The following is a 23,123-nucleotide window of genomic DNA, read 5'->3' as shown; positions in this document are numbered from 1 at the left end:
CTGGATAGCTCAGTAGACAAATGCATTGTAATTTAACACCAGCTGTCTGCAATTACTGTAAATTCGAATCTCACCAGGCTCAAGGTTGACTCACCCTTCCATCCTTTCTAAGGTAGGTGAATTGAGGACCCAGTTTGTGGGGGGCAATAAGCTGACTTTATGACGGCTATTGCTTAATGCATTGTAACCCTTAGTCTCTGGACATCATTTGGCAAAATATGGGTGGAGTCATTGGGGACTTCAAGCTATTGTAGATGAACTTTTAAACTAAGCTATGGTTCTATTGGGATATATCCTTTAGTAACATCAATTATAAACAAATGTTTGGTTTGTAAAAAGGTGAATGAACATGCTGTCAGAAAACAACAGATGGGTAAGAGGTACCACCAGCTTTACGACCATTTCAATGTATTCATGTGGATTTTACAGAATTACCAAAAGTGGGGAGTGTAAAATATTTATTAGTCATAGTGAACCACCTCACAGGGTGGGTTGCAGCTTTTCTCTGCAGTAATGCTACAGCAACAGTGGTGTCAAGAGTTTTACCCAACCTAGACAGATTATCATCATATGAACTGTTGTTTGGAGTAGTTTTCACTACAGGAAGCATATGCATTAATTCCCTGGAAACCAGAGACAAAGTATTGAAACAATATGTGTATAACCTGTCCAGATATTTTGAAGTTTTTAGGAAACAAGGACTATTAGCCCAAACACCACCTTTGAAGTTTCCAGTCCACAAATTCCACCACGATGATTGGATGTTAATCCAAACTGGACGGAAGTTAGACCCCAAGTGAATGGGCCCAATCTCATCAAGAAGGTCCAGTGAAGTTGATGATCCAAAGGATCCAAGGGACTGATAGGCAGCCACCAGTGAGAATAGCGTTCTTCATCATCTGGACTATTTTTGTATTTTTTCTTTCTTAGGATTCAGTGGTTGCCTATGCTGTTTCCCAACTGAAAAGGACTACAACTGCTCAGATTCCTTTGCGCACTCGCCCAGATGTATTGGTTTTGTAATTGTGCTTTTAAGATCTTAGGAGGACGATCCTGGATCCACTGGATGAGACTGATACCAGGTAACAAAAAACTGACAGGCCATTGGCACAGAAGTTTTAAGAAGAATACACCCTGCTGAGTCCTACCGGCAACGGGCTCTCTACGCACGGTGGTGATCATCAGCCCTGCCGAATCACTCCGGAAGCTGATTCCCAACGCACGGCGGAAAATTCATCAGGAGGAAACTACCTTCACATTGCACATATACATTTTCTTAGCTTTAATATAACACTTTCTTACACATGCTAATGTTATTAGAAGTTTGGGAGTGCGTTTTGTGGGTACTTGTTTTTCTAATCTTGCTAGTAATTTTGTTTTACATATATAAGGAACGTTTTTGTGGTAGACCTAGGATTTTTCTTGCTACTGCTATATCCCAAACCACACGCACCACTAACCCTCTCCCTGCAGTTGTGAGCTTCACATCATAGTTGATTATGATTTGTTTATGGCTTTGGACATTATTCGCACTAGGACTCTCAAGTGAACATAAGATGAACATTGATTCCCCAAGTAGAGACACTTTAGGTCAAGTTCGCTCCCGCCAAAAACGCATTGTCTATGCACGGGGTTCTTACTTTAGACCTAAGTCAACTCCACCACCTAAGGTTGCACTATTGACATTCCCAGCTGAGGGGGGAATAGATAAGGAAAATGGGCCTCTACAACAATTGCATAGAGGAGACTATATATCACGGATTTTGGAATAAAGTCAAGATCTTGTTAAACAGTATGACCCTACCCTAGGTCAGAAATGCTGCTTATGTTTATCTGCTAGCCCTGCATCTTATCATGCTGTTCCTGTCAAACCACAACTCTGGGTTAGAACAAAGGCTACCAGAAATAAACTTTAAGAAGGGAAAGTGGGGTGGATGGAATCTGTCCAAGACCATTTCAACCTTCAGAATTTCCGCTCTGGTTCAACTTAAAGTCCAAATCAGGTTTGTGTATCCTTTTTCCACCTGGAAATACTATCTCTCGATATGTTTTTGAAGGACCAATTCTCAGAGATAAACAGAAGGACCCCTCACTGGAAGTCCCATTGCAACCACTGGCAGGAATGTTTGTGGCAGGGACTTAGGGGTCTGGACGCAAGGAACTACTGAGTGCATGCCTTTTCCATAAATCTTCTTATGTGGAAAGGATGCATATTTGTGTTTACCAACAAACTGGACAGGAACATGTAACGAATCAGGTGTGGTCAGAGAAATTGCCAAGGAATTGCAGGATAGGGCTTCCAAGATAGGTCAGAGGTTATAAACAACTGACATGTGGTTTTCTTGGTTGCCTGGATCTGGGTGGATTAATATGGCTGTGGCAGGCCTAGCTTTTATTCCTTGTGCAATCCCTATGCTGAAACAGCTATCAATAAGAGCAGTAAAGGAGATTCAAGTTGAAAAGGAACTAGCTTTGACAGAACATTTTCTTAATCAACTTGGTCCCTATCCTGTGGGAGAACATAAAGATTCTGAGGCAGACCCATATGAGGAAATGGAACCTGTAGAAAGAGGTAGAGAATCTCCCCAAGAATCAAGAGAGTAAAAAAAAACAATCAAGAACTACCTATCCTTTACTTTTATTAATTATCTTTTGTTAGACCCTATATGTGGTAGATTTGTTTATTGGAACCTTGTATACTCAGAAGTTAAACTTATATGAGAATAGTGAAAGTTTCTGCACTGAAAAACTTTCAGAGGGAGGAATAATGTAAATGAAGCGGGCTCTGATAGATGACCACTGGATAACTTTCTATTCACTCTATTCTAAAAAGCAATGCATCCGGTTGGAAAAAGTACAAACTCAGCCAAAATCCTTTTGGTACCTCTAGGAGGCCTCTAAGTTGTCAGAAGAAAGGAACATTCTAATGACATACAGCTTAAAGGTTGGTTAGGTCAAGGGGATCCACATGAGTTAAAAGTTGTCTATCGTCAGAAGATGATTTGAGTCTATGCTTCAGTAATCTATAAAAAGAATTATAACTGTTTTGCAAAGAAACTCAGTAATTAGGAAATGTCAATTAAAAATGACAAATGTATATGACCATATGAATTGCTGAGTTAACAGAATCCTTTGTCTAGAAGGGTATAAAACCATTGTACCTAATTTCTGTCTTTTTTCAACGCTTCATGTACAGAGCCTTGAACCTATTGTGCAATATACAAATTGTCTCTGATTAATCCAAAAGTTGTGTTTGTCTTATTAAATCCACAACAACCAAACTAATTTTATCTTTGGTACCTTGAGAGAAATAAGTCTCTCTGAATGACTCTAACGTTGCCTGCAGATATTGAAAGGGGATAACTGCTTAATTATCTGTGACAGTACAGAATCTGTGCCAGTATTTTATACCTTTTGGATACTGTATCATTCTAAATTATAATTTATATATTATATTAGTCTTTGAATGAAATAGTCTCTTGCTTCTTTCTGTAGGAGCTTCCATGGTGATATGTTACTACACGAGGCATACCTAACCAGGGTCTGAAAAAAAAAACCCAGGTTCTATAGTTTTTGTTAATAAATGTTTAAAATTTATTTCAATTTTGAATAGAAACTTGTCTTGACTAACAGCCTCTCAGCTATTGCCAAGAGACAGAGATCAAGAAGCCTGGTGCTCAGCTGCCCCCTTTTCTCAGCTTGAGTCACAACACTAGGATCTGCAGTACAAAGAACACCTTTGCTGCATCAATATGTGCCACTCTGCCACATTCAGGAAATCCTAATTTGCTTGCCACATGGATAAAACCGCTCCCTTGTTTTCATCAGCGTTAAAGAAACTAGAAAAAAAATAAAACATTTGCTTAAATAAAGCCCGTGTTACACGAAGTATGAACTGTTACTTTCGGCTCCATCGGTTATTGTAGCAGGTAGGAGGGACGAGAAAAGCAGCGATAAAGCTCAGCACAGCCCGAATTACTTCCTTTGTACTCTCTTAACTATATTCACAAACGGAAAAAGCAACTGACCCTCTTTTCCAACATCTATGACTGTTCTCTGCCTGCCTTCCCCCGTTTGCCATTTTGGAAGAGGGCAATTCCCCAGACTGAAGGGAGAATCATATTATACTCAACGGCATAAAGGCGACACCACCTTCCTCAGCGGCCAAAATACTCTTCTAATCTAAACCATTGGAATAGAGAAAAAGTTAGGTCAGCGCAACCAGCTCTTTAGAAATCAAAGTTCCCGATTGCTTTTGTAGTTAGCGCGGGCAGCCGGCTTCTCTATCTGCCCTTCGGATCGCGGCGTTCGAAATCACCAGGAACTGAAAGAAGGCGAGAGAGGCAGGAGCTGATGCTACAGCCCCCATTTTAAGTCCGGGCGAGGTGGTGCTGAGCTGGCCTTAGCGACGTGGGCGTGGCTTAGCCGTGGAAGCAGGTCCAGGCGGCGAAGAGGCAGCCGCTCTTCTTTGACGCGAAGGGAGGAGAGGAAGCGCAGAAGAGGGGAGTTCGTGTCTCGTGAGCTGTCGAGAGGTTGGATTTTTTCCCCCCTTTTTCTTCTTCTCCTGAATGTTTCCTCTTCGAGGTGGCCATTGGGGGGCATCGGAGGCTGTTGGGGGGGAGGAGGGGTGCCTGGCAGCGCCTTCTCGGCCTTTGGGCCTCTCCCCCACCCCCGCCCCGGTTTGAACTTCTTTCCGGCTCCTTCTCTCCTCTCTTGAAGCGTTAGCCGGTTAACGGAAGAATTCCCGTCAGTTCAGTCACTCGTTTACTGAACCGTTTGTAACTGTTGGCCGTCGGTATGTTATATACACAGAGAGCATCATCACCAGTAAATTAGAACTGACTGTTTAATGGGCTCTCCCAAAGGTGCTTTTCAAGAAGGCAACTGGACTTCCTTGGGATTTTTTTTTCCTTTTGAATTAAAACGTTTCCCTTCTCATCCGAGAAGCTTCTTCAGTTCAGTGTGCAATTTTTTATATGGGAAAATTTCTTTTGGGGTACTTAATACTTCTCAACTTGGCCAGTGCAACCTTCTGAAGCCTAAAGGCATTATTGTAAATAAGTACAGTGCTGGAGGTTGGTGCTTTGCAACATGCTGCTTTCTTGTTTTTTCATTAAAAATATCTGAAACAAAAATCAGGTGGGACAGAGATTGGTGGGCAGCAAGAAAAGTGATCTGGGGAATGATGGTTGCCCATCCATACAGTCTTTCATTTAGGAAACTTGTCTTTTTGTAGGTCTATTTCTTTTTCAAAAAGTGTAACATGAATGTTTGTGACACTGCCACAAATTAATATAAAGGCATGGTGGTATTGCCAATTTATTTCAGTTATTTCTGTATAAAAATCCAACAAGAATTTGCCCTTTGAATATATTAAAGTCCTCTACTTATAATAGTTTATTTAGTGACCGTTTAAAGTTACAATAGCACTGGAAAAAGTGATTTATGACAGTTTTTCACACTTACGAACATTGCAGCATCCCCATGATCAATCAAAATTCAGACACTTGGCAACTATCTCATATTTATGACAGTTGCAATGTCCCAGGACAAGCAAAGACAATGGGGAAGCCAGGTTCACTTAACCATTCTTAAGCTAGTAGTCATGTTATTAACTTAACAACTGTAGTGGTTCACTTAACAATTGTGCCAAGAAAGGTCATAAAATGGGGCAAAACTCACGCACTGTCTTGCTTAGCAAAAGAAATTTTGGGCTCAATTGTGATCATAAGTCAGACTACCTGCATAGCTGTGTTACCATAGTATTATGACTCTATCCACAATGTCCCATTGTCCCAAGCGTTTAGTCCTGTATCGCTTAATGCCTTGGTTCATACCTTAGTGCCTAATTGTGATTTAGCTTTGAGTTTATGAGTTTACTTCCAGTAAATTTAATTAGAAATGCATCCTTAAATTTCTATTAAGTAGTTTGAAAATAGATTGCTCTTTTATCAAAGTTGTGTGTTAACTAACTCTTCAAGCTGTTTTTGATAGCTGCTGTGAATGTATCCTTGATATATGATAATTGCTTCCATGAATACCTGATTTGTCTAAAATATATTTTGGTAGTCTGAGGCCCAATTATAGATTTTGTTACACAAGCTTACATTTTACATAAACTTAGTAATTAACCTACTAGCTTTACATAAAGTCCCACTGCTATATAAGCTGCTGTTTAAGAATACCTGTTCTTCTTAAACCACAGCAATGAAGTAGCATTATATAGAGTTATTGTTTCCTTTTTGAATGTCTGCCTATTTTTTTCCTGTATTTCCCTGGCAAAAATGTGATGGCCAAGTTTAGTTAAAGATCATTTATAATACGGATACAATAGACATCAATAATATTTATTCTATTAAGCTAACCTTTTCAGTATTTCAAAATATCAAAGATGCTCCAGAAGAATTTCTTTTTTTAGTCAAAAAAAAATGTAGGACAGAAGCAAAAAACACATTGTTCAATAAACAAAAAAAAGGTGTAGAGAAACAAAAGGCAAAACAGTATTTATAATTGTAAACTGTTTGAAATACCATCTGGAGAATGGCAAAAGAAAGGCATGAAAAAAGGATTTATTTCATTTTTATTTTACCCTTCTTTGCAAAGGAACACAATTGCTTGTCTGAAAGAATGAATGAGTTACAAATGATAGCTGTTTTCAAACGTAGCACTACAAATAAGGTAATTATGTTCATAATATGTGAATTGACCCTTTGTGTTTATAAATCCATGGTTATAGTTAAGTGTGAACCAGCCATTGTAGCATGTTATCAAATTAGAACAACCCCCTCCCCTCAATATTACAGGTGAATGTCACTGGTTGAGTAATTTTATAGTGAAGCCTCTGAGTACCTGAATAATATACTATATACTGTGCATGGTTTTCAGTTCATTGGGTGGAAAGAAACTGCCATTCTATTCAAGGCTCTAAAATTGTATTTCAAACTTGTGTTCTGGTTTTGCAGAAATACAATTCTATGGCGACTTATCTAGAATTTATCCAACAAAATGAAGAGCGTGATGGAGTTCGCTTCAGTTGGAATGTTTGGCCTTCCAGCAGATTGGAGGCCACCAGAATGGTTGTTCCATTGGCTTGTCTTCTAACACCTTTGAAAGAACGGTTAGATTTACCACCTGTCCAGTATGAGCCTGTTTTATGCAGTAGACCAACCTGCAAAACTGTTCTCAATCCACTCTGGTATGTATTTTTTTAGTACATTTAGTTTTGTCTGTGGATTGTTTTGATTGCTGTGAAGTGGTAAAATTATTTACATCACAGTTCCGCAACCTTTCTGGTTTTGCAGACTGGTGGGGGGGTGGAGAAAGGATGGTTCTGTGCGAACAATGGGTAGATGTGCATGAGTGTACAGCTCCATTTGCATGAGTGGTGGGCATGTGCGCCTGCTGCACATAAATGGAGAGCACACGCACGTGCTTGCCTGCTTCCTGCGCAATTTTCTTAAATAAATGAACTAGTATAATGTTTTGACTTGTTCATATAATTGGATTCTCTTCATCCAGTTTTAAGATGTGTAGAAAACAGATCACATTTTAGACAGTATTTATGCAGAAATATTGAAAATATTTTTAAGTACAATTGTAGATTCAGTCCTGAATTTTGCAAAATGCTTCTTCAAGTTTTAACTTTAAGATTATCCACATACTCCGACTAATTGAGGAGATAATATTGAGTATTTTAAAAGAAAAAAGGTACATAGTAAGGTGATAAATGGATTTCTTTTCAAGTATGACTAGGAACTTGTTGAATTTCAAATGTTGCTGAACTTAGAGTTCACAGCAACTTTAGTTAGCATTACTGATGGTGAAGGCTACTAATAGATGTAATGTAGCAACATTTGAAAGACCACATGTTTCCATCCCTGCCTTAAATAATTAGATCAGAATTTAAGTTTACAGTTAATCTGATTGTTTTGATGCAAAACTAACTTTTATTCATGTCAACATTGTATTAAAAGACATTCCCTTTGTATTACAATACTATCCTTCATTATTTCGTTGTTGAATATTTAAATATACAATTCTAATACACCAATCACAATATTATTTAAACATACAAATTAATTCTATTCATATTCTTTACATTCATCCAATCTATATGATTCCACTATTAATCCAATCTATATGATTCCACTATCCTGTTTATATTAAAATGTTCTTTCATCGTTTTATTACTCATTGTTTCACTTTATTATTCAACTACAAATCATAATATTATTTAAATATACTCAATAATACCATTATTCAATCTCTAATTTTTCGCTTTTTAATACTTAGTTATTATTCATATTTCCCATATTTCCCTCTTTGAATCTATTTATATTAAAATATTATCCTTCATTGTTTCATTATTCAATGTTTCAATATACTATTCTAATACCAATCACAATATTATTTAAACATACAAAATAACTCTATTCATATTCTTTGCTTTCATCCAATCTATATGATTCTAGTATTAATACACGTTTATATTAAAAATTCTTTTCGTTATTTAATCGCATTTACCAATCACAATGTTATTTAAGCTTACTTAATAATACCATCATTCAATCTCTAATTTTCCCATTTTATTATTACTTTTGTTTCATAATGTAAAGGTATATGTACAAGTAATCCCTCAATATCTTATTGAACACATTCCTATCTCTCCTAATTTCTCCTCCTGCCACCATTATAAAAAAAAGAAAGAAAAATATTTTTTTTCTTTCTTCTTTTTCCTATCCGCCTTCTATCCATCATCTCTTGCCCGCATCAATACTTTAATTCTTATTCTTTTTTAAACTTGCCTCCCATATTCTTCTCTTAAATCTTTATCTCTGTCTGTATCTGTGTCTACATCCTGCCTAGTCAATCTAAATGTTTCTCCTATCCCTACCCTCTTCCACAGTCTAGCTTTGAAATTATCAACCCAGACCCCTGTCTCCCTTCCCAAAGTATCTTCCTGCTCGTCCCATTCTGTTTTCAGATCTCTTAGAATGTTTTCCCCCTGGTTTGATTCATCAAACATTATTAATTTTATAATGACTCCTTATCTTCTTTTCATTGATTCCTCAATTCTGTTTTTCCCTCTATTCCTTCTGCTAGCTCCTTTCTTTCTTGGCCATCTTGGTCATTACTCATTGTCCTTTGTATAATATTTTTCAATTTTTGATCTATGCCATCCATTAATTCCATAATTGCCTTATGTTCTTTCTGTATAATATCCTTTATGCTTTGAAACATCAAGTCCATTTCGTTCAAAGTTCTGCTTGTTTCCTCCTTATGTTGCATCTTATCTTGTTTTAATAAATTCCACTTTTGGCCAATAGCCCAAGAACCATTTGTTCAACCCTGAGGTTATTCTTCAAAGTATACACTAATCACAGTTCTTTATGTTCCATAAGTAGTCGGTCAGTTCCATTTACATAGTCCAGGGAGTTATCCAAGCCTCTTTAAGTCTCCTTTATAAATTTAGTCATGTAACTTAACATTCAGGAGTCCCTTTAATTAAAGGTCTTCTCACATTTAAATCGCCAGTGGTCATAGGATAGATGTATATAGTCCAGTAAATATTGTCACAGTCCTTTAAATGGGTATTCCCAGCCTTATATATTTTCCTTTCATCAGCAGGTGGCACTCTCAGGTTAATTTTCAATATTGTTACTAGAAATCTGGTTTTAATTATTTTAAATTGTAATTCAATTATAGAAACAGTGTTAATTTTTTAAATCCGTAATTCCAGCATTTTAAATTGCTTTCCCAATGACACGTCTTCCCAGTTTGAGTGTCCAATTTCCTGCGTTTTTAAAGAAAAAATTTTCTTTCTCTCTTTAATTCTTTCCTTACAGTCTGGTAGTTTTCTCAAAAGTATTTGATGGCTGCTTTAACAGAGTTCTGAGTAAATCCTAGATTTCTCTTTTGGGGTTAACTTTTGGGTAAAAAAAAATGCTCTCACCCAGTTCCACACTGTTCATCAAAGTCCGCTCCAGCTCAAAGCTTAGATGGTCGTCGGCTGTCCCAACTTTGTGGCAGCCATCTTAGGTTGTCTCTTCTCCTCATCATGGCTGAGAGGAAAAGTAAGCCCCGGGTCAGGCAGGAGAGCTGCGACTCTCTGAGACCTCCCAGATCGTCCCTCTTTGCTTCACCGCCCCTCCAAGGTGGCTTTGGCTGCTTTCGGATCCCACCAATGGGGAGAACTCAGCACTGGAATACAGAGACCCGCTCTCTCTGTCCGATCTCACCGTGACATCAGCCAGAAGTCTCAAATGTTTCAAATCTTTATTGTCAGTGCACAACATATGTACAATGAGATTGGTTGAGCTCCCTCAGGGCACCCCCCCCAACACAATACAACTCACAGTGAAGATAGAAAATCCCTAACCCAATAAATCATATTAACAAAACACCCAGTCCTATTGCACTAGTGTGAACATGTTACATGTTGCACTGGCCCTGCATGTCCATCATACTACCCTTGATGCCCTTGAAGTGATGTCCCGGTGCCTGGAGGCCGTACGGATCTGGATGGGGAGGAACAGGCTCAGGCTCAACCCATCCAAGACCGAGTGGCTGTGGTTTCCGACGTCCCGATATAGCCAGTTGACGCCATCACTGACTATTGGGGGCGAATCATTGGCCCCCACGGAGAGGGCTCGCAACTTGGGCGTCCTCCTGGATTCACGGCTGTCTTTAGAAGAGCACTTGACGGCCGTGACCGGGAGGATTTTTTATCAGGTCCGCCTGATTCGCCAGTTGCGTCCCTTTCTGGATCGGGACTTGTTACGCACGGTCACTCATGCCCTCGTCACCTCCCGCCTGGACTATTGTAATGCTCTCTACATGGGGCTCCCCTTGAGGAGCACCCGGAGGCTCCAACTGGCGCAGAGTGCGGCCGCGCGGGTGGTAATGGGAGCGACATGGCGCTCCCATGTAACACCTCTCCTGCGCGAGCTGCACTGGAGCCCCATGGGGCTCCACGTCTTCCAGGTGCGCTTCAAGGTTTTGGTTACCACCTTTAAAGCGCTCCATGGCTTAGGGCCTGGTTATTTACGGGACCGCCTACTACCACCAATAGCCTCCCACTGGCCAGTACGCTCTCATAGAGAGGGACTCCTCCGGGTGCTGTCAGCCAAACAGTGTCGACTGGCGGCCCCTAGGGGGAGAGCCTTCTCTGTGGGGGCACCTACCATCTGGAATGAGCTCCCCCCGGAGATACGGAGGATCCCGGATCTGCGCTCCTTCCGCCGTGCTGTGAAGACCTTTTTATTCCATCAAGCGGGCTTGGCCTGATCTCTTCCCTTTTTAAATATGTAAATTTTAATCTGTTTTTAAATTATTGGGGTATTTTAATTTGTCTGGGCCAAAAAGTTTAATTTGATTTTATCGGGTTTTTAAATTTTGTGTATTTATGTATTTTATAGTTGGCTGTTCACCGCCCTGAGTCCTTCGGGAGTAGGGCGGTATACAAATCAAATAAATAAAATAAAAATAAATAATAAATAAAATAATACTACGTAATTATGATGTTATTTCGCATTCAGGAATCTAACAGCACATGGATAAAAACTGTTCTTCAGCCTGTTTATGCGGCTGACTATGCTTCTATATCTCCTTCCTGATGGTAGGAGGGTAAAGAAGTGGTGACCAGGGTGAGAGTTGTCCCCAAGTCAATTTGCTGTTAATTTGTAGGGGTCCTATTTGCGTTATACATTTACCTTAATCATTACCCCAGTGTCAAGTGCTTGTGAATGAAACAGAATGCAGTAATTTTTATTAAATGTTTAAAAATTCAAAATTTGATTTCAGCTATTTTTATATATTCCTTTTTTATAGTCAAGTTGATTACAGAGCCAAACTTTGGGCTTGTAACTTCTGCTTTCAGAGGAACCAGGTAAGTGTAAAACTGTTATGTTCCAACATTCCTGTAATACATTTTTTAAAAAAATCTGCATCTGTTGGTGCTAAAATGATGCCATTGGCTTTCTACTGTACCCCCCAGGTCAACTATATACCATGATTGTTTGTCATATCACTCTTTATTTTTTATTTGTACCATTTAATTAATATTATTGCCAAAGCCTTCTAAGCAAAGAGTTCACTTCGATTTTTACAATGTTTTTGGGTTACTTTATGGCCCAGTTTAATCTCAATTAGTTCATGTTAAAATATGGCTCGTGCTAATCATAATTTAGAAATCATGCTATAGATTGTGTAGAATAGGCAGCATGAAATCCTGTTTTATTAATCTCTAGATGAAACACAATACCTGTAATTATGGTTTCTCAGTTACCACATCATATTAAGCCATAGCACTTGCTTGGGTTCATGCTTATTTTTTTATTTTCACATTGCGTGTATTATAAACACAGCCATTATAGTTTGTAAAAGATAGCTTGATGTGATGTATGACTTTAATAAGATGTACTTGTTAAATAAATCATAACATGAGATATGAAAATAGATGATTTCTGATTTTGATTTGCCATTGATTTGCACACCATTCTTATCCAAACATCACAACAAATCTTAAATGATTTTTCTTACCCATGGCTTTGTATTGAATGCAAAGGTGATACCACTGGTCTACAAGGAGAAAGCCTCAGAAAGTAAAATAGCTAAATTTTACCAGAAATTGGGTCACTAATAAAGAAAAATTAATTGGCTCCAGTTTCCAAGATAACAGCTTAGGTCAAAATTGCATCAAAATAATTCAAAATTACAAGGGGCTGTGCAATTATGCTCCATAACTTTTCTGCAAAATGTGATATAGCAATGAAAATGGTGCCACATCAATCATTATAAATTTATCTTTTTATTGATACCAATAACATAACTTTCCATTCATTTATTGGTTTTCATGTAACATTTTCATGCCTTTTGCATGAAAAAAATGACAAGCTCTAACATCAGATTAAATGACAAGGTTCCATCTTTATTTGGTGTCTAAACTGTGCTTTTTGGCTTTTGTCTTGTGAACTGCAGTAGGATCAACCCTGGGAAGTTTCCAGCAGTAATTGGCAAGCATGGACAGACTCCATTTCCCTTGGTATCTTTTCTCCATGCCTGCGATATTCTGGTGGAATCTCTCCCTATGTTCAACACACGTTGCACCACAGTTCAAAGGGAAATGGTCTAAATGCGAGTAATGAATTTTCAGTGACATGTTTGCATCAAGTGCTTTATAGGACCTAAGCAAATTTTCCATGTGTTTTTCATACTCATCTGCCTTGCTGTTCTCAAAGTGAAGATAAATTTATACACTTCCTTTTGGTACCATTTTCATTGTTCTACCATACTTTGTCGAGAAGTTACAAGGCATCATGATCATTAGATGCCTCCCTTCCTTGTAGGCAAATATACTCACCTGTGTATAAATCTTTATTGTGAAATATCTTGAAAACTTTAGCCAACCGGCACCTTTATCACCTATTTTCTAATTTATCTAATCAAAATATGTAAAATTAGCACATTTTATCTCGGAGGTCGATAATTTCCCCAAATTTGTAGACCAGTGTACTCAGATAATAGTTAAATTGGTGAGCAGACCTGGGATATGATTTTGGAAAAAATTGTAAATCATGCCTACATTTGTTTACAACCAAAATGTTAAGAAGCCAGAAACCATTATAAAATGGAATTAAGATTCATATGTTTAATTGAAAGAAAAAAATGCTGACATTGCATTTTATTAAGAATGGGTATTTTTCAGCACATGCTCTAATTCTTGGTGTATTTTTTCAGTTTCCTCCAGCATATGCCGGCATATCTGAAGTGAATCAGCCAGCAGAACTTATGCCCCAGTTTTCTACAATAGAATATATAGTCCAGGTAGTCCTTTTTGTTATCTCTCAAATTCCATAACTATATTCAACATTTCTACAACAGGTTATAAGAATAAAGTGTTTTTACCATGGCTTATAGTAAGGGAAATTAGAGTATTTCACTGTGTGTACATTTGTGTGATATGTATTCCTTTTTTCCCCAATCAAGCGTGGCCCTCAGACACCCCTGGTCTTTCTTTATGTGGTAGACACATGTTTGGAAGAGGAGGACTTACAAGCTTTGAAAGAATCTTTGCAAATGTCTTTAAGTCTGCTCCCTCCTGATGCTCTTGTGGGCTTGATTACCTTCGGTCGAATGGTTCAAGTTCATGAATTGAGCTGTGAAGGGATCTCCAAAAGTTACGTTTTTAGAGGAACTAAAGATCTATCAGCGAAACAAATACAGGTATATTTTGCATTGTCTTCTGTGAAAAGTTGTAAGGATTTCCTAGTTCTTATTTCATGTTTTTTATAAGTTTTTCTGATTTTATAATGGATGTTTTTCATTGTCAGGATATGTTGGGTCTTTCAAGGCCTGCTGTCCCTACTCAGCAAGGGAGACCACTTCAATCCCAAGAATCACCTCACCTTTCTAACAGGTATGTAGCTCTGCAGAACAAAGAATATTTCAGGCCTATTTTTACTATTTGAAATAGCTGCCTTTCTTTTTAGATTTAAGATCAAAGGCTATGCCGTCTATGTAAGAGAAAATATAAAGCTGGTAATAGGTGAATCAAACTACGAAGGTTTGATTGATACATTTTGAATCTATGATTAAACATTTTCCAAATAAACAAGTACCCAGTGCATAATTCACAATATTATATATCTTTCTGTCTCTCCTTTTTTCTCTCTTGATAAAAAAAACCTAGATTTTTGCAGCCTGTTCACAAAATTGACATGAACATGACAGATCTTCTAGGAGAACTACAAAGAGATCCTTGGCCAGTTACTCAAGGAAAGAGACCCTTGCGATCCACTGGAGTAGCTTTGTCAGTTGCTGTTGGACTACTAGAGGTATCTCTCTCTCTCTCTCTCTCTCTCTCTCTCTCTCTCTCTCTCTCTCTCTCTCTCTCTCTCTCTCTTTCTTTCTTTCTTTCTTTCTTTCTTTCTTCATTCATTTATTACAATCTTAAATACCTTTAGAAGTAATCTAAACTCTACTAGTATTGTCTGGTACTTGAAAGCCATGTATTTTCCAATATACATGTTTTTGGATGTGGCACAAATGAGTCTGACGATTTCCCTTTTCCCTGGAAATTCCAACTAGCTAATTCTGAGGCTGTGAGGAGTGTTTAATTCCACTTATTTTCACCTCAGCCCAGCAATTTGTTTATTTCCTTCAAGAGTTTTGCTGTCGTTTTAACAGAACAGTGCCTTTTTCCAGCTATGAAAAGGAAGGGTTGAGATCCTTCTGTGCTTTTTGGGGTCCTACCTCTGTGTGAATGGGTATTCAGAATCAGACACTGACTGGCAATGTAAGCTATCTTGAGTAGTTACCACATAACAGATATAAATTTATATTAAATATCATCCAATGTCTTGTAACCTTTGTTTAAAAATTCAATTGTGCTGAATGTTGAAAAGTGTTGATGATTGACCATAAGCAGTTTTTTTTCTTGTTCTTAAAAGTCATGCTTCTTATATGTAGACATAGGTCATCGGACTTCCATGTTTATGCCATCAACACATTTCTAAAAAATTGTGAAGACTATTTTTATGGGGAGGACAAATCCATAGGTGTTTTTTTTAGATCTTTTCATATATCATATTTTGATTAGGGAGACTAGGCATAAAGTTTGATTTTGTTTCTCTATGGAATCCAAGCAATCAAAAAATATGGGCACAATTAGAAAGTTCAGTATCATGATAATGGGCTTTTTTCTTTTCTAATCATAGTTCTATAGTATTGGTAATTTTTTGATGGCTAGTAGGCAGAACTGGGATGTTAGTATAATTCTGATGAATTCACATGTATTCAAATGAAGAAATGCATTTTAGGATAAAACCAGTTTGAAAATAACAGATATACTTTATATAGGGAATTTATGGACTAATAGGGGTATTAATACTTTAGATCAGCTTGTTACAAATCAATTTTTTAAACCATTTGAAATACTGAAAGAAGACGGCTAAAATTTACTTATCTTTTTTAAAAGTATATTTTCCCTTTGGTTTATGTATATTTTCTTTTTTGCATAATTTCTGTCTTATCTTTCTGTATAGTATAATAAGTATAATACTAAATGTATATACCACCTGACTGCAGTAATTCTCAATATTTTCAAATTGCTTAAAACATTTTTAAAAATGTCACTTTACAACCCTGAAATCCCTTAATTCAGAATAGAGTCAGGGTGACTGGACAGAGCTGAGTAATTAGTGGCTGGATGGCCTTCCTGACACCATGCAAAATTCACAGCAGATATTTTTTATTTGTGCTCTGGGAGAGAAACATCTGCCACTACCTAGAATTGAACTCTTAAATTTCTGAGTGGGAGGCAAGCATCTTCATCACTAGGCCACCATGCTGCTCTCAATTGCTTAAAACATTAAAGACAAGAAAAGCAACAAAAATGAAGAATAAAGATGGCAAGAATGAAAAAATGAGATGGGAACAAAAGAAAACAACCCACATAATCTAATGGGGACTACTGTCACCCTTGTCCAAAAGCCTGGATGAATACCGAGGTCTTCAGAATCCTTTAAAACACTAGTAGGGTTAGAGCTATTCGAATCTTGGGGGAACATTCCAGCCACTGCAACAGAGAAGGGTGCACTTCTGGAGTCCTGATAGATGATTGGCCAGGCAGATACTCTAGGAAATCAGTCTTTAAAAGAATGCAACCTATGATTGACCTAATTTGCAAATAAGACAGATATAGTCAACTACATTCTTGACAATTAATTTAGTAATTTATGTAATTTGTTGTTTTTTATTCTGTTTTTCTCCCACTTCCAAGGGATCATTTCCAAATACTGGGGCTAGAATAATGTTGTTTACTGGAGGGCCACCAACTCAAGGGCCAGGCATGGTGGTAGGAGATGAGCTGAAAACTCCGATTTGGTCGTGGCATGATATAGAGAAAGACAATGCACGATTCATGAAGAAAGCTATGAAAGTAAGAATTAGTGTCTAGTTTGAATTCTATCAGATAAACATTATCTTTCATACTTTCTGCTGAACTTACCTTTTACTGCCAAATAATTTCAGAAACTTTGCATTCTTGATTGCTTTTTCACTTTGTCTTTAGCTGCCTTGTTTGTTCAATATTTCTACAATTACAAATTTTTATATTCTGAGTGCCATTATTTAATCCAGTTTATCTTTAATATTAATTTCTAGTTGACTTTCTTTGTTTTGGATCTTTGCCTACATCTGTCCAACTTTGTTTATTAAGAACCCATTCCTTTATTTCCTTGATCTTTTGAACCCCTTTCATGCTACTATTTCCTGATTTAAGTTTTTTGGACATACACTGTTCTCACTTTGAATTTTAACATAAACCTCTGTTCAGACACGTTATGTAACACTGCATTTCTTGTATTTAAATGAGCCTTTATGGTTTCTCAGTTGTATCAGCTCTCTTCTTCAAGATATTTTTGTTATAGGAAAAACGGTTTGGAAAGCTCTCAGTAGCCAATTATTGTTAATGTTTATTGAACAATTGTACCTCCCTTCCACAGGGTGCATAGCTTTGTATATAGAACATGCAGGCCTTTACCACTTTAGATCTAAAGTCAGCAACATTATTGAATTATGTGCCTTTAGATCATGCTAAACAACTATGAATAATCTTTTCTCATAACTGTCATTTAAAATAAATTAAAACTGTTATATTTCCACAGCATTATGAGGCATTGTCTAATCGTGCTGCTACTAATGGACACTGCATTGATATTTATGCATGTGCTCTTGATCAGACTGGTCTTCTGGAGATAAAATGTTGTACAAATATAACTGGGTATGTTCTTAATCCTGAGTAAAAATGTTGTTTGTTACAAAGAAGAGATACATTTCTTGATTAGCACAGATCTTCTAAACTGTTTCTATCACCCTGAGGAGAAAATGTTTAGTAAAAGTCGTGTGTGTGTGTTCATGTATGTGTACATTTAGAAGAAATGGTGATTTGAAATCACTGCATTTATCTTTTAGGTAATTTAGAAGCCATATGCATATTTGGATAGTCATGTTATAATGGTAATTGGGCCTCGAATTTCTGTCACTATATGATGTGATCATAAAGTACAATGTCTCATGACTACATTGCCTAGCAACAGTAATCCTGGCATTCCTCATTGCCATTGTTAACGACTAAATTCCGCTGGTCGTTAATGACCCACCCCAATCAAAGCCATTCTGGGCTTGGTCCCTCCTGGGCCGAAGGCTCAGTTCTTCCACAGTAAGGGACTGCCTCTCCTTCAACTTCTCCCAATTACCTATTCCCCTTCCACATCTGCCCTTTTGGCCATCCTGCACCCTGCCTTGTGGTGTAGAATGCAGCCTTAGTGTGACTCTGTGGCTGCTTACCAACTGCGGCTCAAGGCTTCTTGGTGCACTGCAGCTCTGGGGCTGCAAAAAGCCCCTGAGGCACAGTGCAGCATGAAGCTGCAGCCATTCCTTGAAGCTTCAGCTGGCTCAGCCCAGCCCAGCAGTACAGTGCAGTACTCCAGTTGCCCTAGCCCAGTCCAGCCTCCCTGCACTCTGAGGCCTCTGACAACCTGAATTCTGCCACCCCATCTGACCTTCACTATCTACTTGCTCCTGCTGCTGACAAGTCATGTCTGCAAGGTAGCTGCTGGTCATGTAAGGCATCTTCTCGAAGCCTTGCAAGGAAATTGCCATGTGCGACTTTAAGAAGTGTTATGCAGCTGCATTTATTTATTTATTTAGATAATTTATATGACCATCCACTCACTCTCAGTTACTCTGCTAAGAACCAGGCCAGGCATGCTCGGTCAGCAGAGGGAGCAAGATAGCTTAAGGCAGCAGAGGCCACAGAGTGCAGGGGGCCAAAGGGCATAGATATGGAGGGAGATAGGCAGGTGGAGGGAGTTGAAGTGCCCCTGTGGTCATAAGTGTAGGTGGCTGCCAAATGACTGAATTTTGATTACGTGACTGTGGGTGCACTGCAACAGCCATAAATTCAGGGAACAGTCACAAGTCATTTTGTTCAGTGTCAGTGTAACTTCCAACAGTTGCTGAACAAATGGTTATAAGTCAAGTATCTGCATTTATTATGCAAGAGCAGCATATTGTAAGATAACTGATGCAATCCATTAATGCTTACTTGTGAATACATCTTATTCAATTCAACATGAATTGCTCCAAACATGCCTATTGGAAATTGAATTTTTAAAAAGCCTATGTGGACAGACTTGAGTTTCACTGGAAGCAAAAAAAGAACTAAAGACTTACTTTCCTGAGAAACTTTTATATTAGATTTAAACTCCCATAAGAAGGCATTATTCATGGTTTTCTTTTATTTTCTTTAATGTTTCTAGGAAAATGAAGGGGATGGGAGGAAATGGTTATAAAAAAGTAAAAGTGTTCCTAATTCTTGACATTGGTTTGTCTGTCCTTAATTAATAGGAGGAGAGAAGACGAAACTGTTCTAGAATCTTTGCAACATATGGTCTTTCTCTCCTGCTCTACTTCAGTCATCAAGATAGACATATTGTATTTCAGTTAATAGTGCTGCATTACAGATCATCTAATGACTACTCTTTCAGCAACTGTTGAAACTTGTGATGGCACTAAATGAGTGGAAGTTATAATCAGTCCTCAAAGTTATGGTTGCTGCAATGTCCCTGCAATCACACAATTACAATCTGAGACCTCAACAATCTGCTTGAGTTTACCATGATTGCAATTTGCGACCTTCCTGTCAGTGTTATCAAATAGACCATACAGGAATCAATGCCAGATAAGCTAATTCTAGTTTATTGTAAAGCTACATTAACAGAATCTTGCAAAAGTGAAAGAACAATTTTCCTGCCTTTACAGCCTTAGGGAAGGTCCCTCCTGAGTCTTTTCCTCCACTCACTATGGAGCTGTGGGCTATGGTTCCTAGGCAGCATTTCTTCACCTCGTCTCCCAAGGTCATGTTCATATACTATTACATTTCCCTTCTGAGGTATTGTTAGTTTAACAAGCTAAAATTGGTTTGGTTCTCACAAAATTCTAGACATAAACCGTGCTTTACAAACTGATGGCTAGATTCACCTAATGCAATAAGAAAAACCAAGGAAACAGTGTTATGGTCTATACTTCATGAACCCAATTATTCTCAATATTTCACTGACTTTTTTTCCTCAGCGGTTATATGGTGATGGGAGATTCTTTTAATACTTCTCTCTTCAAGCAAACTTTCCAGAGATTGTTTAGCAAAAATGTCAGTGGAGAATTCCGAATGGCTTTTGGAGCAACTCTAGAAGTGAAAGTAAGTATCACAGGTACTGCTGATTAATTGAATATTTTCCTAATCAAAAGAATTGGTAATTTACATTGCTTACTGTAGCTTTTGATTTCAGAGAGATTTTCCATCCTTTACTTACAGGATAGTTTCTGTGCAGCAATAGGAAGCTAACAATATTGTTGAATTATCTCAATATTTTATAATCTCTACGTTATTTGAAACTCACAGTTCTAAATGAAGGAAGGAAAGGTTTGTCATGCTGAGGTATCATCAAGAGATCAGTTAGGCAGTTATTATTGCTTGAAATTTAATTTGGAACTTTTTTATTATAGACTTGTAGAGAACTGAAGATAGCTGGAGCTATTGGACCATGTGTATCCTTAAATGCCAAAGGGCCAAGTGTTTCTGAAAATGTAAGTTTTCTTGGTGATGGGTAGTTCTTGACTTATAATAGGTCAGGGGTGTCAAACTCTTATTTCATTGAGGGCTGCATCAGGGTTGTGTTTGACCTCAGGGGCCAGGGGGCATTGCCAGGGTGGGCATGGCCAGCTCGATCTCACTTGTGTTGGGGGCGCCTGTGGTGGCCCCAGCGCTCCTCCAGTGAAAATGGGCTCCCAAGCTCCATTAGCATAAACAGGTCTTTCTTATTTGTAGTTTAATGTACAGATAGTCCTCAATTTATGACCACAATTAAGCCCAAAATTTCCATCGGTAAGAAAGACAGTTATTAAGTGAGTTTTGCTCCATTTTACTATCTTTCTTTCCACAGTTAAATGAATCATTGCAGTTGTTAAGTTAGTAACATGGTTGTTAAGTGAATCTGGCTTCCCCATTGACTTTATTTATTTATTTATTTATTTATTTATTTATTTATTTATTTATTAAATTTATATACCGCCCTATTCCTAAGGGACTTAGGGCGGTGAACAGCGAACGATAAAAATACATGTAATACAAACATTAATAAAAAACCAATTAAAATATACTAAACACTCTGGTCCTAGAGAATTCAAGACATCCCAGTTTAAAATAAAATCAAAAAGCAATATAAAGGGAAAGTTAGGCCAGGCCGGCCTGCTGAAACAGGAATGTTTTGAGGGCACGGCGGAAAGTGTGCAGATCCGGAATCTTCTGTATCTCTGGGGGGAGCTCGTTCCAGATGGTGGGTGCCCTCACAGAAAAGGCTCTCCCCCTGGGGGCCGCCAGTCGACACTTTGCTGGTCAGAAGGTCACAAAATATGATCACATGACCCTGGGACACTGCAAGCGTCATATATATATGAGTCAGTTGCCAGGCATCTGAATTTTCACCATGGAGATGCTGCAATAGTCATATGTGTGAAAAATTGTCATAAATCGCTTTTTTTCAGTGGTGTTATAACTTGGAATGGTGCCTAAACGAACTGTTGTAAATTGAGGACTACCTGTACTTAGTTTTCTTTTTATAGGTTTACATTTATTAAACACTTATATCCTGTGGGTTTTTTTCTTTTTTTCTTTCCACTGCCTTTGTCCATTTTAAATGTGAATTTTAATGTATTACAAAATAAAGAGTGCAGTTTTCAATTCCAGATTCCTTCTATGGGGATTGGTGATTGACTCACATTATATATTTCTAACTGATACTTTAAAATATTTAGAGAATTGTACCTCAGAATGTGCAGTTTATATATGGGAATTATGAAGGATATAAATTGGTAATTTGTGCTGTAAAGTCTAAATAATATGTAGAAGCTATAGTGTGTGTGTATCTATGTTTGTCTGTGTATATCTACCTACCTACCTACCTACCTACCTACCTACCTACCTACCTGTGGCATGACATGACATGACATATGACTTAAGATTTTAGAATAAAACCTGAATTTTGAATTGTCTCACAGGAGCTTGGAATAGGTGGCACATACCAATGGAAAATTTGTGGACTTGACCCCTCCATGACTCTTGCCATTTATTTTGAAGTAGTAAATCAGGTGAGACTAGATTTTTAAAAAATCTTTGTAATGTTGTATACAGTGCAGACTCCATTGATGAGGAGGCCAAGGAGACAGCATGCGCAGAAAAATGCTGTTATTCCCTCAGCCTTATTACTGAAATTTTGATGCCATTAAGGATCAGATATTTAGATAAGTCAGAGAAGTCTTTTGTATGAAATATGTAAAATATTTTTAAAAGAATCTGGGTGTGGACCAAGAAGAGGTATTACTGAGCTAAAATACAAGTAGGAAATACTAGCATTATCTGTTTGAAGAACTAGGTTCTAAGTCCTCTACTTGAGATTAATGAAGATTTTATTAGAATTAAGAGCAGCTAATGCTGGGAAGGAAAAGCTGCAGTAAGATCAATTTGTCATCTTAAAGAAGACTCAAACCTATCTAAAAAAGCATGCTCACATTCTTATTCTCCTATCCCCTCCCCGCTCTAAGAATAATTTAAAATTCTGGATGGTCTTTTCAGGAACTCAGATCTTATTCAATGACAACTCTAGGCCCATTTACTAAGAGTAAAAAGAAAACTGCTTTATGTTATTTGAACCTTATTTAAAGCAGAAATTGTTTATTGCACTTCCAGTCTAGTTCTAATAACTCTTGGAACTATATCTTAGTATTCATATTCTCTGCTCCTCCAAGAAGCCAGTGTGTTAGTTGTAAATGAGTATATTATACTCTTGTACTTCATTTTTCTCCTATATGATGTCAACCTGTCTTTAAAATGTAAGGTGTATTTTAGACAACTTTTATCTCATTAACTTTCAGCACAGCACTCCAATACCTCAGGGTGGAAGAGGAGCTATCCAGTTTGTTACACATTACCAGCATTCCAGTACACAGAGGCGCATTCGTGTGACTACTGTTGCTAGAAAGTGAGAATAATTTATGATAATTAG

The 23,123-nt window shown here is 37.7% G+C and overlaps 1 protein-coding gene across 1 annotated transcript in view; it reads left to right on the top strand.

The window, feature by feature from the left end:
* Positions 1–4,444: 4,444 nt before the first annotated feature.
* The window catches only part of SEC23B (SEC23 homolog B, COPII coat complex component), a 33,334-nt gene continuing 14,655 nt past the window's right edge, over positions 4,445–23,123 (top strand). The window contains exons 1-13 of the mRNA XM_070939141.1: positions 4,445–4,532; positions 6,963–7,195; positions 11,830–11,887; positions 13,738–13,824; positions 13,987–14,223; positions 14,331–14,416; positions 14,690–14,834; positions 16,781–16,939; positions 17,667–17,782; positions 20,137–20,260; positions 20,569–20,649; positions 22,120–22,209; positions 22,993–23,099. Of these exons, the coding sequence (XP_070795242.1) occupies positions 6,975–7,195; positions 11,830–11,887; positions 13,738–13,824; positions 13,987–14,223; positions 14,331–14,416; positions 14,690–14,834; positions 16,781–16,939; positions 17,667–17,782; positions 20,137–20,260; positions 20,569–20,649; positions 22,120–22,209; positions 22,993–23,099 (1,511 nt within the window). The 5' untranslated portion in view covers positions 4,445–4,532; positions 6,963–6,974. The remainder of the gene's footprint in view (positions 4,533–6,962; positions 7,196–11,829; positions 11,888–13,737; positions 13,825–13,986; positions 14,224–14,330; positions 14,417–14,689; positions 14,835–16,780; positions 16,940–17,666; positions 17,783–20,136; positions 20,261–20,568; positions 20,650–22,119; positions 22,210–22,992; positions 23,100–23,123) is intronic.

The sequence above is a fragment of the Pituophis catenifer genome, unplaced genomic scaffold (genome assembly GCF_029215685.1).
Source record: "Pituophis catenifer annectens isolate HBS135680 unplaced genomic scaffold, rPitCat1.0.hap2 SCAF_3, whole genome shotgun sequence".
Taxonomy (NCBI): Eukaryota; Metazoa; Chordata; class Lepidosauria; order Squamata; family Colubridae; genus Pituophis; species Pituophis catenifer.
The sequence above is the reverse complement of the archived record's forward strand: the minus strand, read 5'-3'. Positions and strand labels throughout refer to the sequence as shown.